Source organism: Nicotiana sylvestris, chromosome 1 (assembly GCF_000393655.2).
Source record: "Nicotiana sylvestris chromosome 1, ASM39365v2, whole genome shotgun sequence".
In the NCBI taxonomy this organism is placed as follows: domain Eukaryota; kingdom Viridiplantae; phylum Streptophyta; class Magnoliopsida; order Solanales; family Solanaceae; genus Nicotiana; species Nicotiana sylvestris.
In genome coordinates this window covers 139,832,242-139,851,758 of record NC_091057.1, presented here as the reverse complement: position 1 = coordinate 139,851,758, position 19,517 = coordinate 139,832,242, and the positions used below count along the sequence as shown (strand labels likewise).

Sequence of the window (19,517 nt, the reverse complement as noted above, 5' to 3'; positions counted from 1 at the left end):
AATCCGAATTGGCAAGGAGAGATGGGCCGACACACAGTGCAAAAGTCTGCAGGGGTTCTTGAGTTAGATGTCATCTCAGCATTATCAGCACAGATTTCTACACTGACCAATTAAGTCAACTAGATGAACTTGAGTATCAACAAGCAACAGGCACAACAGGTTCAAGCTTTTTGTGAAATATGTGGAGAAGGGCACACGAGTGACAAGTGCCCCGCAAACCCAGAGTCTGTCTACTTTGTGGGTAATTCAAATAGGGGCCAAACAAACCAATATGGGAACACTTACAATCCCAACTGGAGGAACCACCTAAACTTCTCTTGGGGTGGAAACCAGGGCACTCAGAATCAATACAGGCCTCAAGCACCTCAACAGCAATATAGACCACCTCAGGTTGAACAACAAGCGAGTCCTACAAGTCACCTTGAAGAAATGTTTAAAAAAATGATGGCTGAATAGCAAGACCTCGCCACAACAGTGAGAAATTTGGAGCGTCAAATGGGACAGCTTGCTAGTGCTCAAAACACTAGACCAGCTGGAGCTCGTCCAAGTGACACTGAAGCAAATCCTAGGGCGGCCCTTAATGCCGTGTCGTTGAGGAATGGGAGACAACTAGAAGAAGTTCAGTCTAAAAAGAGGAAACAGATGACTTTTAATGAGAGGCCAACCACTATAGAATCAACATCAGAGAAAGCTGAGGAGCCAGAGAAGCCAGCTGGAGCCTGGAGAGGCGGTGGCTGAGCAACCCCCACAATTGGTTGCAAGGCCACCACCTCCATTCCCTTAAAGATTGCAGAAATTAAGAGACAATGCCGCATATAAAAGGTTTCTTGATATCTTGAAGCAAGTGCAAATCAATATTCAATTGGTTGACATCTTACAAGAAGTACCCAAATATGCAAAGTACATCAAGGACATTGTGGCAAATAAAAGGAGGCTAACCGAGTTCGAGACTGTGGCACTCATTGAGGAGTGCAGTTCCAGAATTCAAGGCAAGTTACCTCAGAAATTGAAGGATCCAAGTAGTTTCACTATCCAAATCTCGATTGATAAACATGTTGTTGGGCGAGCTTTATGTGATCTTGGAGCGAGCATCAACTTGATACCGCTATCTGTGTTCAGACAGTTGGGGTTGGGTGAGCCACGCCCAACAACAGTTATCTTACAGTTAGCTGATCGCTCCCTTGCTCATCCTGAGGGAGTGATTGAAGATGTGTTAGTTCAAGTGGGTTCTTTCATATTCCCTGCTGACTACATTATCCTGGACTACGAGCCCGATCAGGAAGTCCCATTTATTTTGGGGCATCCATTCCTAGCCACGGGCCGAGCTATTATTGATGTTTGCGAAGGAAAGATGATAATGAGAGTGGGTGATCGAGTGGAGGTCTTCAATGTTTATAGAGCACTCAAGTTACCAGCCCACTATGAAGAGTTATCCATGATCTCTGTGGTGGAGAGTGATGCCATATCATTAGGGCCCTATATGATCCCTGTAGATCCTGTTGAACGAGTATTGATTGGGGATGTAGAAAATAGTAAAGATGAAATGATAGGAGAAATTGAGCAAGTACTGGATATGTCCTGCAGTTATGTGCATGGGTTTAGAAAATTTGAAGAGTTGGATAGGCCTGTTACTCTAACCTTTCCAGGCCATCTATTGAAGAAGCTCCGAAACTAGAACTCAAGACACTTCCAGCGCATCTGCGCTATACTTATTTGGGGAACTCTGAGACATTGCCCGTGATTATTTCGTCCAGCTTGACCAGCACTCAAGAAGAAAAATTGCTCAGAGTACTCTGTGAGTATAAAAAGGCCATTGGGTGGACTATAGCTGACATCAAGGGTATTAGTCCATCATTTTGCATGCATAAAATCTTTTTAGAGGACGGACACCGCCCCAGTGTGGAGCAACAAAGAAGATTAAACTCCATTATGAAAGAGGTGGTGAAAAAGGAAGTAATCAAGTTGCTCGATGCAGGTATCATTTTTCCTATTTCTGATAGCAACTGGGTAAGCCTAGTTCGATGTGTGCCCAAAAAGGGAGGAATGACTGTAGTTGAGAACGAGAAGAATGAGCTAATCCCTACTCGCACTGTTACGGGATGGAGAGTCTGCATTGATTATAGAAGGCTCAACAAGGCAACTCGCAAGGACCACTTCCCACTTCCATTCATCGACCAAATGCTAGACAGGTTAGCCGGGAATGAATATTACTGCTTCCTTGATGGTTATTCAGGATACAATCAGATTGTCATATGCCTAGAGGATCAGTAGAAGACTACTTTTACTTGTCCTTATGGCACTTTTGCCTTCAAGCGAATGTCGTTTGGACTTTGTAATGCACCAGCCACTTTCCAGAGGTGCATGATGGCTATTTTCACCGACATGGTGGAAAAATTCGTGGAAGTGTTTATGGATGATTTTTTAGTTTTGGGGTCTTCTTATGATGATTGCTTGAGGAATTTGAGCAAGGTGCTAGCCCGTTGTGAAGAAACAAATCTGGTACTGAATTGGGAAAAGTGCCATTTTATGGTATAAGAATGCATCGTGTTGGGTCACAGAGTATCTAGGAGCGGCATTGAAGTTGATAAAGCGAAGGTGGAGGCGGTTGAAAAATTACCTTCACCTATTTCAGTGAAGGGTGTTCGGAGTTTCTTGGGACACGCGGGTTTCTATCGGTGCTTTATTAAAGATTTTTCGAAAATTGCTACTCCTTTGTGCAGGCTGGTTGAAAAAGATGTAACTTTAAACTTTGATGATGCTTGCCTCAAGGCATTTGAAGAACTTAAAAAGAAGTTGGTAACTGCTTTCATTATTGTGGCACCTGATTGGTCCTTACCATTTGAACTTATGTGTGATGCGAGTGACTTTGCTATTGGGGCAGTGCTAGGCCAAAGGAAGGACAAGGTGTTTTATTCCATCTACTATGCGAGTAAGAGTCTTGATGATGCCCAGCTGAATTACACCACCACTGAGAATGAGTTATTAGCTGTTGTGTGGGCCTTTGAGAAATTTCGGGCATACTTGGTGGGAACGAAAGTCCATACCGATCATGCAGCAATCAGGTATTTGTTTACAAAAAAAAAAATCTAAGGCTAGATTGATGCGCTGGGTTTTATTGCTGCAGGAGTTTGATGTAGAAATACGAGATCGAAAGGGGACAAAGAACCAAGTATTTGACCATCTATCAAGGTTGGAAAATCATGATCACGTGGAGAAGGGTGGCCAAATTAAAGAAGTATTTCCTGATGAGCAACTTTTTGTTATAACCCAAGACACTCCTCCATGGTACACAGACTATGTGAATTATCTTGTGAGTAGGGTACTTCCTCCTAAAATTGAATCTGAAGCAAGAAAGAGGTTTTTACATGATGTGAACTTTTACTACTGGGATGAGACCTATTTGTACAAGCAATGTGCTGATCAATTGATGAGGAGATGCATTCCTGAAAAAGAGGTGGAATTAGTGTTGTATGATTGTCACGCATCACCTTATAGGGGCCATCATGGAGGAGATAGAACACCTGCAAAGGTGCTACAATCCGGTCTCTTTTGGCCGACTTTATTCAAGTATGCCCATGCATTCGTTAAGAAGTGTGACCAATGTTAGAGTACGGGAACAATCACAAGGAGGCATGAGATGCCTTTAAATAACATTCTAGAAGTTGAGCTTTTTTATGTGTGGGAGATAGATTTTATGGGGCCATTTTCACCGTCCAGAGGAAACAAATACATTTTGCTAGCAGTTGACTACGTGTCAAAATGGATGGAGGCAATTGCTTTGCCAACGAATGATGCCATGTTGGTAGCGGCTTTGTGAAAAAGAACATATTCTCGATATTTGGGAATCCACGTGCCTTAATTAGTGATGAAGGGACTCATTTTTGCAATCGATTGCTGAATAACCTTCTAGCTAAATATGGAGTTCGCCACAGAGTTGCTACAGCATATCATCCTCAAACCAGTGGGCAAGCTGAGGTGTCAAATAGAGAAATAAAGCAAATATTAGAAAAGACGGTAAATGTGAATAGGAAGGATTGGGCTGCAAAGTTGGATGATGCCTTATGGGCGTATAGGACTACATACAAAACGCCAATTGGAGCGTCTCCTTATAAGCTGGTTTATGGGAAGGCATGTCACTTACCCGTTGAACTGGAACACAAGGCATACTGGGCCATTACGAAGCTGAACATGGACCTTGAGGCCGCAGGCGAGAAAAGACTTATGCAGTTGAATGAGTTAGATGAGTTCAGACTGCACTCTTATGAAAATGCTAAGCTATAAAAAGAAAAGACAAAAAGATGGCATGACAAGCATATCAAGCCGCGTCACTTTGAGCCAGGCCAACAGGTATTATTATTCAATTCTAGGCTATGTCTATTCCCTGGAAAGCTAAAATCGAGATGGTCAGGTCCGTTTGAGGTGGTGAGAGTCACGCCTTATGGTGCAATCGAGCTGCGAGCTTTAAATGGTAAGAGGAAATTCTTGGTGAATGGTCATAGAGTCAAGCATTATTGGGGAGGAATGATTAATCGTGAGAAGACCAAGGTTGTACTCGCTGATGAGTAGGCGAGACTCTGTGTCGTGCCGTGACATTAAATTAGGCGCTTGTTGGGAGGCAACCCATCTTTACTGATTCCTTTTATTATTATTTTTTTTTGTTCTTATTATGGTTGTAGTATTTGTTTTTATTTTGTAGGATTATAAATATATGAGGCAAAGTCATTGGAAGAGGGCAAAAGCGAGTTAGAGGTTGAGGACTAAGTGTGGGGTTCCCACACGAGGGACTATGCCTGGGGGAAGTCTGAGTACTCGTGAGCCGCTATTGCTTTGGCCTTTGGCCTTTCAGGGAGTTTCTTGTCCACCCTTGTTATTGTTTTGCTTTATTTGTGCATTGAGGACACTGCACTCTTTTAAGTGTAGGGTGGGAGAATTGCGTAGCATTTTAGTAGCTAGAAAAAAAAAATAGAAAATTGGACTTTTCCCGAAGATGGATCTCCTAGACAGTTTTCTTAAGGGATTTAAGTCTAAAGAAAAAGAAGAAAAAGATTTTCTTTGTAAGTAGTGTAGCAATTTTCCCTTGGTTTTTCTTTGTGTCGTGGTTCTTTTTCAAGGGTTTTGTTTGAACCGGATATAGTTAATTTTTTATTTTTTAGAAATAGGAAGTCTTGTGTTATGTTTTGAATTGAATCAATCTCTTTTAACCTTGTCATGCCTTGAGAATAGTGAGTGCTTTAGTTGTGACGCTTAGGCTCAGTTTTCGACTCTTATATTAGTACCTTAAATATTATGATCGTGACGTTGCTTAACTTCTTTGACTATAGTGTCTTGATGAGTCCAATCCTGAGTGAGTTATGTGCCATATATGTGTAAGGTTTTGTGTTATTCCGTGCATTACTTTTGATGTCTAGAACTTGCCCCGTGTGTTTACAAACGAAATGGTAGTTTTGTTCAGTCTTGGAAGTGATATAGGCGTTTCTTTGTTGAGCCATATAAATATGTTACCCGTCTAATTGTTATGTATCATAGTTAACCCCTTTGAGCCTGTAATCCTGTTTCTTTGGCAACCACATTACAAGCCTTACCCATTCGTTTGAATTAACCATCTATTTGAACCTTTTCACCTCTCACAAGCATTTGAATTGTTATGAATTTTGTATAAGTTAAAGTGTGGGTTAGTTGGTTTGGCTTTTGAGTGGAACAAATAAAATAAGGAGAAATGTGCACTGATTTGAAAAAGTAAGAGCCACATGAATTGAAAAGAAAAAAAATAGTTGTATTGTTGTGAAAAATAATTCTAGATGGTGGTGGCTAGTGATATACTTGTGCTTAAATAATTTGGGAGTTGATGTATATTGACGTGAAGGTGGAGTCATGGTTTGACAGAAGTGTGGGGTTTTCAATGGTAAAGTATATGTATTAGAGTGCTTAGGGAGGTGTAGCCACTCATATATCTAAATATATCCTACCCCGTCCCGCAGCCTACATTGCAGCCAAATAAAGTCATACTTGATCTTAGACTGAATGAGCTCAATTAGTAGAGTAGTACACTATGGGCAAGCTTATGGTGCATCTTTTGTGGCATATGAATGTTATTTCTGAGAGTGAGTGAATTCTTTCTATCTTGAGTTCCTAAATGTTCTTAAATTTTATTGTGTGGAACTACTCTCTTTTGTTGTGTGAGGGCACTTGATTCATGAAGGAAAGGTAATGTCATTGACCTCTATGTTAGAGTAAGTGAGTGAGTTGTGAATATTGCATGGTACTTGTGAGTCAAATCTTGAAGTGAAGATGTTACGCTCTTGTGCTCAGTCTATTTTAAATATTCTTGGTATGATGAGTTAGGAGAGCTATCTAAAAAGGTTGTGTCTATATAAAGTGCAGTTTAATTGCTCGAGGACGAGTAATGGTTTAAGTGTGGGGTGTTGATGATAGGCTATAATTGTGTATTTTAGTCGCTTATTACACTCTAAGTTACTGTACTTTAATTGAGTTTGAGCTTTAATCGCTAGTATTTTGCACTAAATATGTGTTTTATACCTTGTAGGAGTGATTCCGATCTATGTAGGCATTATGGAATGAATTCAAGTGATTTGGAGCTTTGAAGTCTGAGTAAAAGCCCAAGGAATCAAGTCGGGATCATGTTCGGGGGTCAACGGATGATAGTTAAGAATGAAACGAAGAATCGAGCTGGCATACGATGCATTGTCTAGTAAAATGCACATAACTTTTCGCTCAGGACTCTGTTTGGACTCCACAATATATCGTTGGAAAGCTATTCAAAAGGGATACAACTTTCATGTTTTGAATTTTTGCAAATTCTCATTACTGCGCCGCATAGGACGCCGTAGGATGCGGCGCAACATTGTAAAATGCTGCCTGATGCGAAAAGTTGAGGCTGCTGATAATTTCCATTAGCGTGCCGCATGGTGCGGCGCGGCTGAACAAATTTCACAGAGCCAGAATCTTATTTCACGCGGAAGAAGGTGTTTTCATCTGGACCCAACCCTACTTGGTATAAATACATATAAAAACGTTATTTTGAGGACTTTTGACGGAGCTTAGCCTGGAGAGACGCAATTTGGAGCAAAAATACACATAAGAACATCTCAGATTTCTTCATCTTTTCTAGTATTTTCAATTATTCAAAACTTATGCAATTGTTTGATTTCATCATGAGTGGCTAAACACCCATTGTTCTGGGGTTGTGATTTAGCCATGAATATTGTTGTTTAACGTTGACTTGGCCTTGATTATAATTTGCCAATATATGGTTGTTTCTTCAATTCTGGTTTAATTGCTTAATTGTCTGGCCAACAATTAGGTTCTATTTACTATCTATGCTATGCTTGGGAAAGCCGTGTTTAGATTAGAGAAGAATTGAAGAGAGCATGATCTTAACCCTTAGGGGGAGCGGATTTGTGGTTAGGATAGGAATATACCTAGTCACCGTGATTAATTAAATATCGTGATTTTAATGCGTTCTTAATAGATTGATTTCATGGGAATATAGGCGTTAATCTATTGAGAATAGGTGAGTAGTACTTCGGGAGAAGGCTATGAGAGCATTTATCGATTAATTAGCAACCATGAGTGAATTATATGAAAGGCAGAGTTAATTAGAACACAATACGAATGGTGAATCGATCACAACCCTGGAATATTTGTCTCTACTAAATACACAACAATCAACTCGTTACTTGATAATTTAGTTATTAGTTAGAATTGTAGTATAATATAATCATATTATTGGACTTTAATTTTAGCTGGATTGAATAACAATTTTAGCGATTTAGTGAGTAGTTTACACAAGTCTCTGTGGGTTCGGCACTCAACTTATCATTATATTACTTATCGACCACGTATACTTGCGTGTGCGTTTGGGAGCAATACTAACACTACAAGGCGTGACATAACTTTTTCAGTTAATGTCTTAGCAAGATATAGCTCTGCTCCTACAAGGAGACATTGGAATGAAATCAAACATATATTGCGTTATCTAAAAGGGACTACCGATGTGAGCTTATTTTATGGCAATGATTGCAATCCCGGTCTTGTTGGTTATACCGATGCGGGGTATTTATCTGACACACACAAGGCTTGATCTCAAACATGTTATATGTTTACATACGGAGGCACTGTCATATCTTGGCGATCGACTAAGCAATCAATCGTGGCTACTTTATCTAATCATGCTAAGATAATTGTTATTCATGAAGAAAGTTGAGAATGTATATGGTTGAGGTCTATAATATATATTATTCGAGACAAATATGATTTGAAGTGTTACAAACTACCCACAATTTTGTATGAAGATAATATAGCATGCATAGCCCAAATTGAAGGGAGGATTCATAAAAGGAGCTAGGACAAAGCACATTTCACCAAAGTTATTTTTTATGATCTTCAAAAGAATGGCGATATCAATGTGCAACAGATTCGTTCAAGTGATAATATGGCTGATTTGTTTACCAAATCTCTACTGACGTCAACCTTCAAGAAACTAGTGTACAAGATTAGGATGTGAATGATCAAGGATGTGAATTGATGCTCTCATCAAGGGGAGTTAATACGCGTTATACTCTTTTTCCCTTACAAGGTTTTGTCCCACTGGGTTTTCCTTGCAAGGTTTTTAACGAGGCAACCAAAATGCGTATTTCTAAATATGTGTACTCTTTTTCCTTCATTAGGATTTTTTTTCCCACAGGGTTTTTTTTAGTAAGGTTTTAACGAGGCACATTATCTATGGACATCCAAGGGGGAGTATTATGATAAATATCATATTAGGTGGATGTCTACTCTTCCTCCATGATCTTCATCTCAAATGTTTAATGACATATTCAATGACATATTTTCTATGTTCAATGACATATTTCATGACATATTTTCTTCACTTTTCATGCATATATAAAGGTCTTGTAATAGACAGAAAAATACACACAATTGAAGAAGAAAATCTCTTTCTTCTCTCTATCTCCATTTCTTGTTCATGTTTTACTAAATCGCTTTTATTTCCTTGTTCCATATTGTTACTTTGAGTTATATTTCAACAAATTTTTTGCAAGAGCATAGAACATTTAGCACCACTAATGAGGCGAAATTTTTGACTTTCGGCAAAATCCAAGAACTGAATAAAGGGCGAGGTAAAAGATGTTCACACCTTGACTTACCCCTCAAATGGAGATTCAAACCTAATTTATATCTTCACTTAAAGAGCAAACAAATACAAATGCATTCTAATTTGACACTTTACACCTCGGAATTCACCACTGCAGATCAGAAATTATGCAAACAGGCACTGCAAAAGAATCGAAATCTGTGTTCTGTCTTACAAGTTACAATCCTACTTTTATCTTTATGGATGTAACATAAGATTTCACCAAATACATACAACTTATACACATGCAACTTAATGGTGCAATTGTGACTAAGGTCACACACCTCCTCCCTTTCCCCAATTGAGGAAAAAGGGAAAAAATCGGAATAATGACCTACTGATACTATGCTTACAACATATCTTGCGAGAAAAGAATGCCAAAACCAAAATCGATGTAATTCGTGTCACAATGCATCTTTCTACTCTGTTTGTAAAGGATCCACAAGCTGTGCTTCTGCACATTCCTCTCAGTATTCTCCATGTTCAGAGCTGCCTTTTTTTTGTCCGAGAGCATACTTTTGTGTGCACAAAACTCTTCCAATTAAGTCAAAGGCCAGAGCCCTGGAGAATAAGCAGTCTACATTCCTCACTGCAGCCTCTGCAGAGCAATCTCCAGTTGACATGGTGCTAATCCAAGTACCTCATCTCAGATTTGACACTTCACAAATTTGATACCAACCTTAGATATTTTCTCACCATCCAATAGTTAAATGTGGCAACTCCGGAGGGTCACTGCTTATAAGATTTGCCCACAGATTTGCAAGTGTGAGGAAGTAATGCTCTCCATTCCAGTCGATAAGTTTCATCCCTGATTCATTGCAAGGGTAAAAGAATTTAAAGTGAAATTAGCAGACTTGCGAGAATAATACACAATGTGTGAAGGTTGATTCCGAAGGACAGAACCGAGCAGTTCAATGAGTTTTACTATATTCTTATTCTACCACACCAATCATAGTAACAAAAGAACAATTGAGAACAAAGTTATTGCACAAGTTTCAGCCTAGGACTACACCTAATTTTTTTTTAACATTTCTTTATTAAGTTTCAATATCTGGTTATGTATCTCCAACAATAGGAACATTCACATTGTCATGACTCTGTGGCTCCTGCTACTAACAATGGCTTTGTCACAAGACCGGTAAGAAGTACAGTAATTATTCACTCTGAAAATCATGATCTTTTAGAATTAATATACCTGGTAATACTTCCAAAGTTAGAAGCGACAGCCTACACACCTCTTTCTGAGCATAGAGATGTTTTTGAAGGGTAACTGCATCAAGACTACGAATTAACTTGATAGAGTCCAGCAATGAAGCAACAGATCTCCCATCTCCAGAAGAAGCAGAGTCTAACATACTCGACACAGCTTCTCCAAGACCCAAAGAGGACCACATAGTGTGACATTCATCTAGCACAGAATGAATACTTGTACACTGAGCAGAATTCAACCAAATCCAAGGTTTGCAAAGTTTCACAGATGCTTCAAGCACTAAAGTTACCCGATAGATCTCACCCAGGGCCCGGATGAATTCCCTTCCTGCATTTATAATATTAAATGAGATACTGGAACAACGAAATCAAATCTTTCCTACAAAACAATTTCATGGAATTCCCTATTATGGGCCAACAAACTTTTCATTAAGCCATTTTTGTGGGCCATGCACCAATAAGATACAGATAACGTACCTCTGGGGAGAGATAATATATGACTCTGAGCATTCATTTCCAATATCTTCTTCCATATACAGGAGCCATGTTGCAACTCTTGGGCACAAACAGAGATCATTTTATACCATACTGAAACATAAATTGATTGCTCCTCCAAAGATCCTGATCTCAAAATCTTTAGCATCATTGTAGCATGTCTTACAAGATCCGCTGTTGTTTCCAAATCATTCTCCACCTAATTACCAGAAAATAACATGTAAGTATAGCAAATCAAAGCTTATTTCTTCTTTCTTTCTTGTGTTTCATGATAACAAATGAATATACAAGCACAATATCAAAAAGGATGACTAAGTACATAGGATTTTATACGAAACATTTTTTCTTTGATGAGTGGATTTGTTAGAAAATATTCAGTATTGGTTTGAAATTCAAACCAAAAAAAGCCGTACATTAACATTATTGCCTTGATTAGGCCTGGGCGTCAAGCTGCGCGTTGTTACAATGAAATGCCCAAGCTCAAAACAACTATTATTTTTTGTCCGACGACAACAAAAGGGACTTACCCAACTTTGATTAAATTGTTAGCCAAGTTTGTGATATCTCGGTTCAAAAATCAAGAAGTCTAGTTCAATAGAATTACAAATCTGGATACCATGTAGTTCAGAAACTTGCTGGATATATTCAGAAAACTTAAAGATTCTTTTTTTAAAATGGAAATTTTTTTAATACTCTATTAGTAAGTAACATCATAATTACTTAATTGATAAGTAAATTAGGAATTACTCCCTCCAGTCCACAATAAGTGACCAATTTTCTTTTGGCACGCCCATTAAGAAAATACTAAATTCTATACAAAAATACCTAGTATGACTAAATTACCCTTAACTAAATAGTTAATGTGAGGAGTAAGAAAACTTTTTTAGGGATATGTACATAATGGTAATTTTGCAAAAACAAATTGAATTTTGTCTTGATTATATAAATGGACACTTATTTTGGACCAAAATAGAAAAGCAAATTGGTCACTTATTGTGGATCGGAGGGAGTAAATTAGCAGTTTAAAAATTTCCTAAGCATTAGGAAATGGAGAAAATGACATACCAATGATAGTCTCCTTGATAAGTGGTAGTCTGATTCAAGTATTTGAAATTCTGGTTCCTGCAAAATCTCAATAAATGCACTCATACAAGCATTCTGAGGTAAATGTTCTTCCAAATGGCCATCCTTGCACATAGCATTATCCAGGTCAATATCCTTGCAAGCCTCCTATAAAATGAAATATATTAAACATAACATCAAGCATTGAGAAAGAACTTTTTGCACATCATATTGAGGAAATAAAAGAAAAAGGGCAAATTCACACCTTATTAATAGTTTTTTATTTGGGTCTCAAAACTATTAGAAACAGAGAGCCACTGAAACCTAGTGAATCAAGGAGGCATATGAAAACATGAGATGGTGGTGAAAACGATTCCCCAAGGACCTTAACCTAAAATAATTTATTGGAAACCGAACAGCTCTGAGCAGCCAGCTCCTATCCTTGAGTTCCCCGAATTGAGCAGCACCTATTTTTAGAAGATTCTTATTACCAGGTCTAGCAGACCTAATTGAGAAGCACCTGTTTTCAACTCCTTGAGGACAAAAGTGTGGATCTCGATAAAGCACAGAATGAAGAAAAGAACTCAAAGAGGGACAGAAGTTTGGAGACCAAACGCTCTTTATTTCAAATTGGATGTCATGTTTTCACTTTGGCCCATGCTAAACAAATGTCCGCTTCCCAAAATGGAATAATAGGCTCTATTATATTAGAAGCACGCCAGAATAAGGCAATGAGATTTAAGCAGCATGAACAATCAACGTGACAGTTCACAGTTGTCAGAAAAAGGTAGTCTCAGCTATGCTAAATGGAAGGCAACTACTAATAGTATGATTAGGTATGAACCCAAGGAAGTGCACCCACCCAGTAGGGGTTGTATATGTCAGTTCCACAAGAAGTTTCCATTAAATCTCAGAAATACAGTGTGCATTGCATACAAATTCTAGGTTTCATCTATGGAGACTTCCTCCTTTTATAAATATGAAGTTCCATGACATAGTAACATGTTCTACATTTTCCCAAAACCTAGTTAGATCCTCGGGTAATGGTAGCAGGACTTCTACACTACAAAACTTGGCAATCTCACAAATTGGAAGGGGAAGAGAAAAGAGGATATTGTTCATTAACAAATGTCCATAATATTCAGTAATATATGACATAGATAAAAGAGCACAAACCTCAATTTCCTTATTAAGAGTTGAAATTTTTGCTTCCTCTACTGGAAGTCCATCAATGCTTTGAGCTCTCTGGAAGAATATAATATAAACAAGTCAATGCACCAGTACATAAATTCAGCTGGTTCTCTGTATGTGGAACTACTGACGACAATTCAAAATATATTTAGCAACACACAGACCTTAAGCTCATCGAGATGGCGTTTAGCATGACAGCACAACTCCTTCCTTAATTTAGAGTACAAATCCAAATAATTATCCAGATTGAGTTTGGAAAAACTTTTCTTTGGTGGATCCTCAGAAGTAAGAAGAGAAGTATCGTTATCCGTTCTCATTGGAGAAGAGCCCTCCTTAAACTCCCATTCACCATCATCCAAGTCATCCTCACCATTCACCAGATTTGAATTTGAGACTGAATCTTGTGGATTGTCACTAATGCTATTTGGCACTTGAACAGAGTGACTAGGTGAGATTTGTTCAGCTTGGCTATATAAATTTGAAATGAGATCATTAATGGAAATATTTGAATCTGGACTTCTATCATTCTTCGAGTAAGAAGCATTATGGGGGACAAAAATATCTTCAATATTAGATGAACCATCAATCTCCTGCTCTTCATCACCAAATATTGATAGGGGAAGAGCCCCTTTATGATTCTCTAACTTTGACTCCTTCACCTGGATAATAATCAAGATTAGGTAAGGAAGGGTTGGAAATAAGTTGCCCAAACACTATACTTACCTAAGTTCAAAATGTAAAAAAGAAAAGCTCTACCAATATTGGTAGATGATGCAGTTCTCAACTCTAAACGTGGCAATTTAAGAGAATAAAGAGGCTGAATATAGTAGTTACTTTACATGTATTTCATTTAATTAAATGTTCCTACCTATAAAAACAGACCAAAAACCTACAAAAAAATTTCTATAAAGAAAGAGAAGAACAGTCCAACCATTATACACACGCACATCCCAAATCATGCCAAGAGTAAACTTAGAGAATTATTATTCATACTCTGCAGAATCAAGCGTAGATGGATCAAGGGAAGAAGAATTTTGCAAGAGAAACATGCAGGCGCCATGGTTGTAGGAATGAAAAAGACAAAGTGACGAAGATTGGAACTTCATATCAAACTTTTAGCACCTTGCTTATACATTTAACGTAAAACAGAAATACCATGTATTGATAGGGAGAAAGCATTCACCACGACCAAAATGCTACGTAGAAGGAACAAACTGTAGCAAAGTTCAAATGTTAAGCTAGGTTGAAAAGAAAAAAATGAGAAAAGGATGCAAATGGAATAAACTAAATGCTGAACGAACAGTTATCTTTAACAAAGTCCAAAAATGTTTAGCAAACAAAAAAGAAAAACATGGGAGTAGAGCCAAAAGAAACGAGTAAATACTAAACACAGACTATCTTCAACAAAGTCCAGATTGCTGACCGAACCTTACAAAATATATGAAAATAAAAGGAGAAAAAAGAGGAAGAAGCAATTAATCTTTTCCCCAGCAAAAAAAAAATAGAAATTTCTTAACCAAAAGGAGTGCCATTAAGTCAACAATTGACCTGGTCTTTATCATCAGATTCAGAAGCTTGGAGTTCATAATGAGTAACATCATTAACCTTCCGTTCTTCCTGCGCAAAAAGATAAAAAGAAGAATGGCCTATAAGGGGAAAAACTCCAATATTGGTATACAATAACAAAAATATCAAAATAAAATTACCTCAGGTTTCAATCCAGAATCTGAAAATGCCGTCGTAAAGTCCCCAAAATCCTCATCGGTTTCAGCACTCCCAACAATTGGATGAAGGTCCAGTGAACCATTACTCTCCTTTTGTTCACCTCTACCATCTGATGCTGGAATGTAAACGTTTTTAGATGCAATAGATGGTTCAATATCAAATCCAAGTATATTGTCAGGGTGAACAGAAGAAATTCCATTACATGTTGCAAATAGATCAATTGGTTCATTTGGCGTGGCGAATAAATCGATTGAACCATTTAGACTATTGCCAAATCCATAGGAATATGCCTGCCAGTCACCAGCGTGATGTGCCTCAGAATCAGCTGTTACCGATCCATTAGATGTTGCAAACAAATCGACTGAGCCATTCAAGCCATTATGAAAATCGAAAGAGGATGCATTAGTTTGCTGCAATTCTTTCGCCTCTGAGGTAGCCTTCACACAAAAAGAACAAGATTAGTGAACCATAAACACCTTCATGCGTACAAACTAGCAAATAAGTACAAAAATGTAACCAGTCAAGAAATCAATCAACTATTCCTCAATCTTAAATTAGCTGGAGTCATTATATGAATCCTCTATGTTCATTCTACTAAATTCAGGCACATTTCATCCCAATATTGAATAATTTGCCATTCAGAGTAAATTAGGAGTTCACTTTCCCTGATAAAACTTCTAACAAAAAAAAAAAAAGAACCCAAGACTTAGTGTTAATAAATAAATAAAAGTAACCAAAATAATAAAATTGCATGAACATGTGAATGGACAAAATAAATTACCCAAAAATACCACTAGAACAATGTGAAATACATAGCTAGCAGATCTGAAACTGCAATGACCACCAAAAGTTACATCTTGCCACCCAGAAATTGAAGGATGGGAAACCTGAAAAGTAAACAAAACCGCCTGGAATTCTTGCCCTACCGTCAAAATTGATGCGGATGACTACAATATTACATGTTCATAATATGAGTTTAAAACAGTGTTTCGAAGGCACTATCAGCACTGAACATAAGATTAAGATGAATTATATAATTTTATTTCACTTTTGGTGTAAAGAAGGCTTCTTAGATGATGTATTTTCTATTTTAGACAACCTAGTGTCGTTATATTGATCTACTACAAGACTACTTTTGCTCTCTGTCTGTAATGGTTTTACTACTATAAGCACTCCCTTTGTGCTAATGATTTATAATATTACTACCTTACTCAAAAAATATGAGTTTAAAACAGTGCAGAGAAGGTTTTTCCACTAGTGCACAACATAACTATTATCGATGGTAAAAATGTCAGGCTTTACCTTATTGTTACCATCTTTGATTGTTGACATTGAGTAAGCATCCTTGAACTCCCATCCATCATCATCATCATCATCGTTGACATCATTGTTGTTGTGAGCATTATTCAAATTTTCACTTGAGCCAACAGCATTGAAGTTTGAATTCAACCCACTAATATCCGGACTAGCTGCAGAAATCGACCTCCCAGCATCGGATCCAAATCCGCCAAAATCGAAGTCCCATCCACTTAAAGTTGAACGTGGTGCATTTACAGAAGAACTATAACCATTTGAATTGGGAACGAGCCCCCCACTTTCAGTCTTAATCTGCTGACTCTGATGATCGTTCAAATTTGTGAGACCATCCAGACTCAAAGTTCTATTCAAACCATTCTGATTGGATTTGGACACATGGAAAACCGGAGTCCACACACCAAAACTAGAACTTGTGAAATTTGCTGAAGAACTCAATGCATTCGACTCGAAATCAAACCCAGTGCTTTTGGTCTTGATCTGCAGATACTGATCATTCAAGCTTGTTACAGCATCTACACTCAAAGTTCTGTCCAATCCATTCTGATTAGACTTGGACAAATCAAAGTCCGGATTCAACATAGAAAAATTTGAATTTGATACATTTGTACTTCCTGTATTGATCTGTTGAACCTCTTCATTCAAGCTAGCCAGGTAGTTCAAGCTCTGCACTCTACTAACACAAGGAGAACCCGAATTGGGATCGAAACCCAACCCATTCAACTGGAAAACGGAATCTTTGGAATTCGACTTAACACTATTCAAACCTACCAATTTATTGGAATTTGAAAGTGACCCATTTTGTGATTTCAAGTTGTGATCTTGGTTGTATAAGTTTGAAATAACTGAATCAAATCCATAACCCAAATTGGAATTAGAACCGTTATTTCTTACTTTAGTGTTGGTATTCGCTTCAGCAGGATTTTGTTTCTCTTTACCCACGTCATCATCTTCTTCTTCTGCTTCGCCGAATAATGAAAGCGGAAGAGCACCACAAGGTTTTACCCACCCAGATTCAGAAACGGAAGGACTATTACCAAAAGGGTCGAAGGGTTTGGATTGGGTGAGGGAGGATGCTGTGGAAGGTTCAGATCCGCTAGGGTGTTCGACGAAATCACCCCATTCATCGTCTTCAGCAGAGGGGTTGATTGATTTGGGTGGTGGGGTGAACTGGGTGTTGAGGTAATTGGTAGATGCGAAGGTGAAATCGCCGAAGCTGTCATCGTCGTCTTCCGCCATAGTTGTCGCAGCGGGCGGTGGTGCGCGGCGGTTTTGCGTCACCTTGCTCCCCCCGACTGTACGAGGCTGTTATGTTCCATTTTGCGGTCAAAACCGCCCAACTCCGACTAGCTTTAATTCCCGAGTGCTCCTTTGGTCACGTGCTAAACTCCTTCCTACTTAGAGCATGTTTGCAAAGTAAATGTAATTACACAATTTAATATTATACACGCTAATATAATTTTTAAAATTTTCTTTTACTAGTATTTTTAATTATTAGTATTAATATTTATTATAAAAAATACTTTTTAAGCTCATATCTAACTTTCTTATGTTCACATGAATTGATGAAAAAATTAAATTCGTTATTAACATTTTTTATTAGTTAAATTAAGTAATAATATTATTTATTTTTAAGATATAGATTATTTTTATGATATTATTTACTAATTTATAATTATATAATATATTTGATGGGATAATATTTATTTAAAATACCTATTAGTTAATTAATTTTTTATATTTATTATTTACATATACATTTGTCATATAGTAAAATTTATTCATATGTAATTTTTTTATTTGACTATGTAATTATATTTGTCCAATCAAATATGGCAGTGGAAATTATACTGTAACTAGGTTGTGACAAACAAATATGTCATTATAATTACTATATTGTGCAATTACCAGGGTGTGTTATTATTATCCGGTGCGTAATTGCTACCATAGCCATTACGTTACTAGGTAACTACACATGGCTTTCAAATAGATCCTTAATATAAAACTAATGCTCCTATTTATAAAGAACTTTGAATTTCACTTCTTAAATATACCTGATTTCGTTCTTCGGGGGAAAAGTGATACCACGTCGGGAGGTCAGGACGTCGAGCTCGAGGTCGAAGCTCCTTTTTAATGTCGAGGTCGGTATCATTTACCGAGGTCAGAATAAGGCATGATTCGAGATGATACTGTTATGATTCAATAACGGAAAGAGCGAGATACCCGTGATGGGTCAGAGATCACGGCGTAAATTTCAGAATGGATTGGTTTTCGGCTGTTAGACAACTGTTAAATATGATTTCCTACTGTAATTAGAAATGTACCTTATTTAGGATTCCCCTACTATATAAATGGGGTTCCCATTAATTTGTAGAACACTGTTCACTGATAAGAAAATATACGCACATTATTCTCTTGCTATTTTACCTATTGTTCTTCAGAGTTGTTTTTATCATGCTAGTTAAGTTCCTGCGCGCAGAGGACCATTTGGCTCATTTGCAGGATACGTTCGAGATTTGAGGAAATATAACATGAAACTCAACCCCGAAAAATATGCTTTTGAGGTTGGTTCGGGCAAATTCCTGGGCTTTATGGTGTCGAAGTGGGGGGGGAGAGATCGAGATCAATCCTGATAAAATCAAGGCCATCGAAGACATCACCGTCGTGGATAGTGTAAAAGCCATGTAGAGGCTAACTGGACGGATAGCTATTTTAGGCCGATTTATCTCGAGGTCATCAGATCGAAGCCACAGATTTTTCTCTTTACTCAAAAAGAAGAACAATTTCACCTGGACCCCGGAGTGCCAACAAGCACTAGAGGAATTAAAGCAATACCTATCGACCCCACCACTACTTCACACTCCAAAGGCAGATGAGAAACTTTACTTGTACTTGGCGGTATCGGAAATCGCAGTAAGTGGTGTCCTAGTTCGAAAAGAGCAAGGTATGCAATTTCCCATTTATTATGTAAGTCGAACCTTAAGAGAGGCAGAAACTAGATATCCACACTTAGAAAAATTGGCACTTGCACTGATAAGCGCTTCTAGAAAGTTAAAACCATACTTTCAATATCACCCCATATGTGTGTTAACCACTTATCTACTTCGTAATATTTTGCACAAGCCCGAGCTATCGGGCCGACTGGCCAAATGGACCGTCGAGCTCAGCGGGTACGATATCAAATATCAACCCTGCACGACCATCAAGTCTCAAATTTTAACGGTCTTCATGGCCGATTTCACTCCAACCCTCATACCCGAAGTTGAAAAGGAACTCTTGTTAAAAATAGGCACATCATCGGGCTATGGACCATTTTCACAGACGGTTCTTCCAATGTGAAGAGGTCCGAGCTAGGCATCGTTTTGAA

At 38.0% G+C, this 19,517-nt stretch overlaps 2 protein-coding genes across 3 annotated transcripts; one reads left to right on the top strand and one right to left on the bottom strand.

Moving 5' to 3' along the window:
- The first annotated feature begins 495 nt into the window (after positions 1-495).
- On the top strand, positions 496-4,281 carry LOC104238935 (uncharacterized). The gene is made up of 7 exons (XM_070153982.1): positions 496-730; positions 882-1,596; positions 1,647-2,189; positions 2,721-3,024; positions 3,125-3,529; positions 3,608-3,798; positions 3,933-4,281. Exons 1-7 carry the CDS (start codon positions 496-498, stop codon positions 4,279-4,281), a joined length of 2,742 nt encoding a protein of 913 aa, XP_070010083.1.
- A 4,999-nt stretch (positions 4,282-9,280) lies between these two features.
- Positions 9,281-17,536, bottom strand: LOC104238933 (uncharacterized). Of its 2 annotated transcripts, none has more exons than XM_009793450.2 (10): positions 16,139-17,536; positions 15,039-15,273; positions 14,818-14,945; positions 14,660-14,728; positions 13,276-13,770; positions 13,097-13,165; positions 11,924-12,088; positions 10,841-11,057; positions 10,350-10,691; positions 9,281-9,962 (listed from the first exon to the last, which is right to left on the bottom strand). In XM_009793450.2, the coding sequence occupies exons 1-10, from the start codon at positions 17,387-17,389 to the stop codon at positions 9,847-9,849; spliced, it is 3,087 nt and encodes a 1,028-aa protein (XP_009791752.1). In that variant the 5' UTR covers positions 17,390-17,536; the 3' UTR covers positions 9,281-9,846. The 2 variants fall into 2 exon arrangements, with proteins under 2 accessions (XP_009791752.1, XP_009791751.1); XM_009793449.2 differs by having other exon boundaries at positions 14,818-14,951; positions 16,139-17,535.
- Between the last annotated feature and the right edge of the window lie 1,981 nt (positions 17,537-19,517).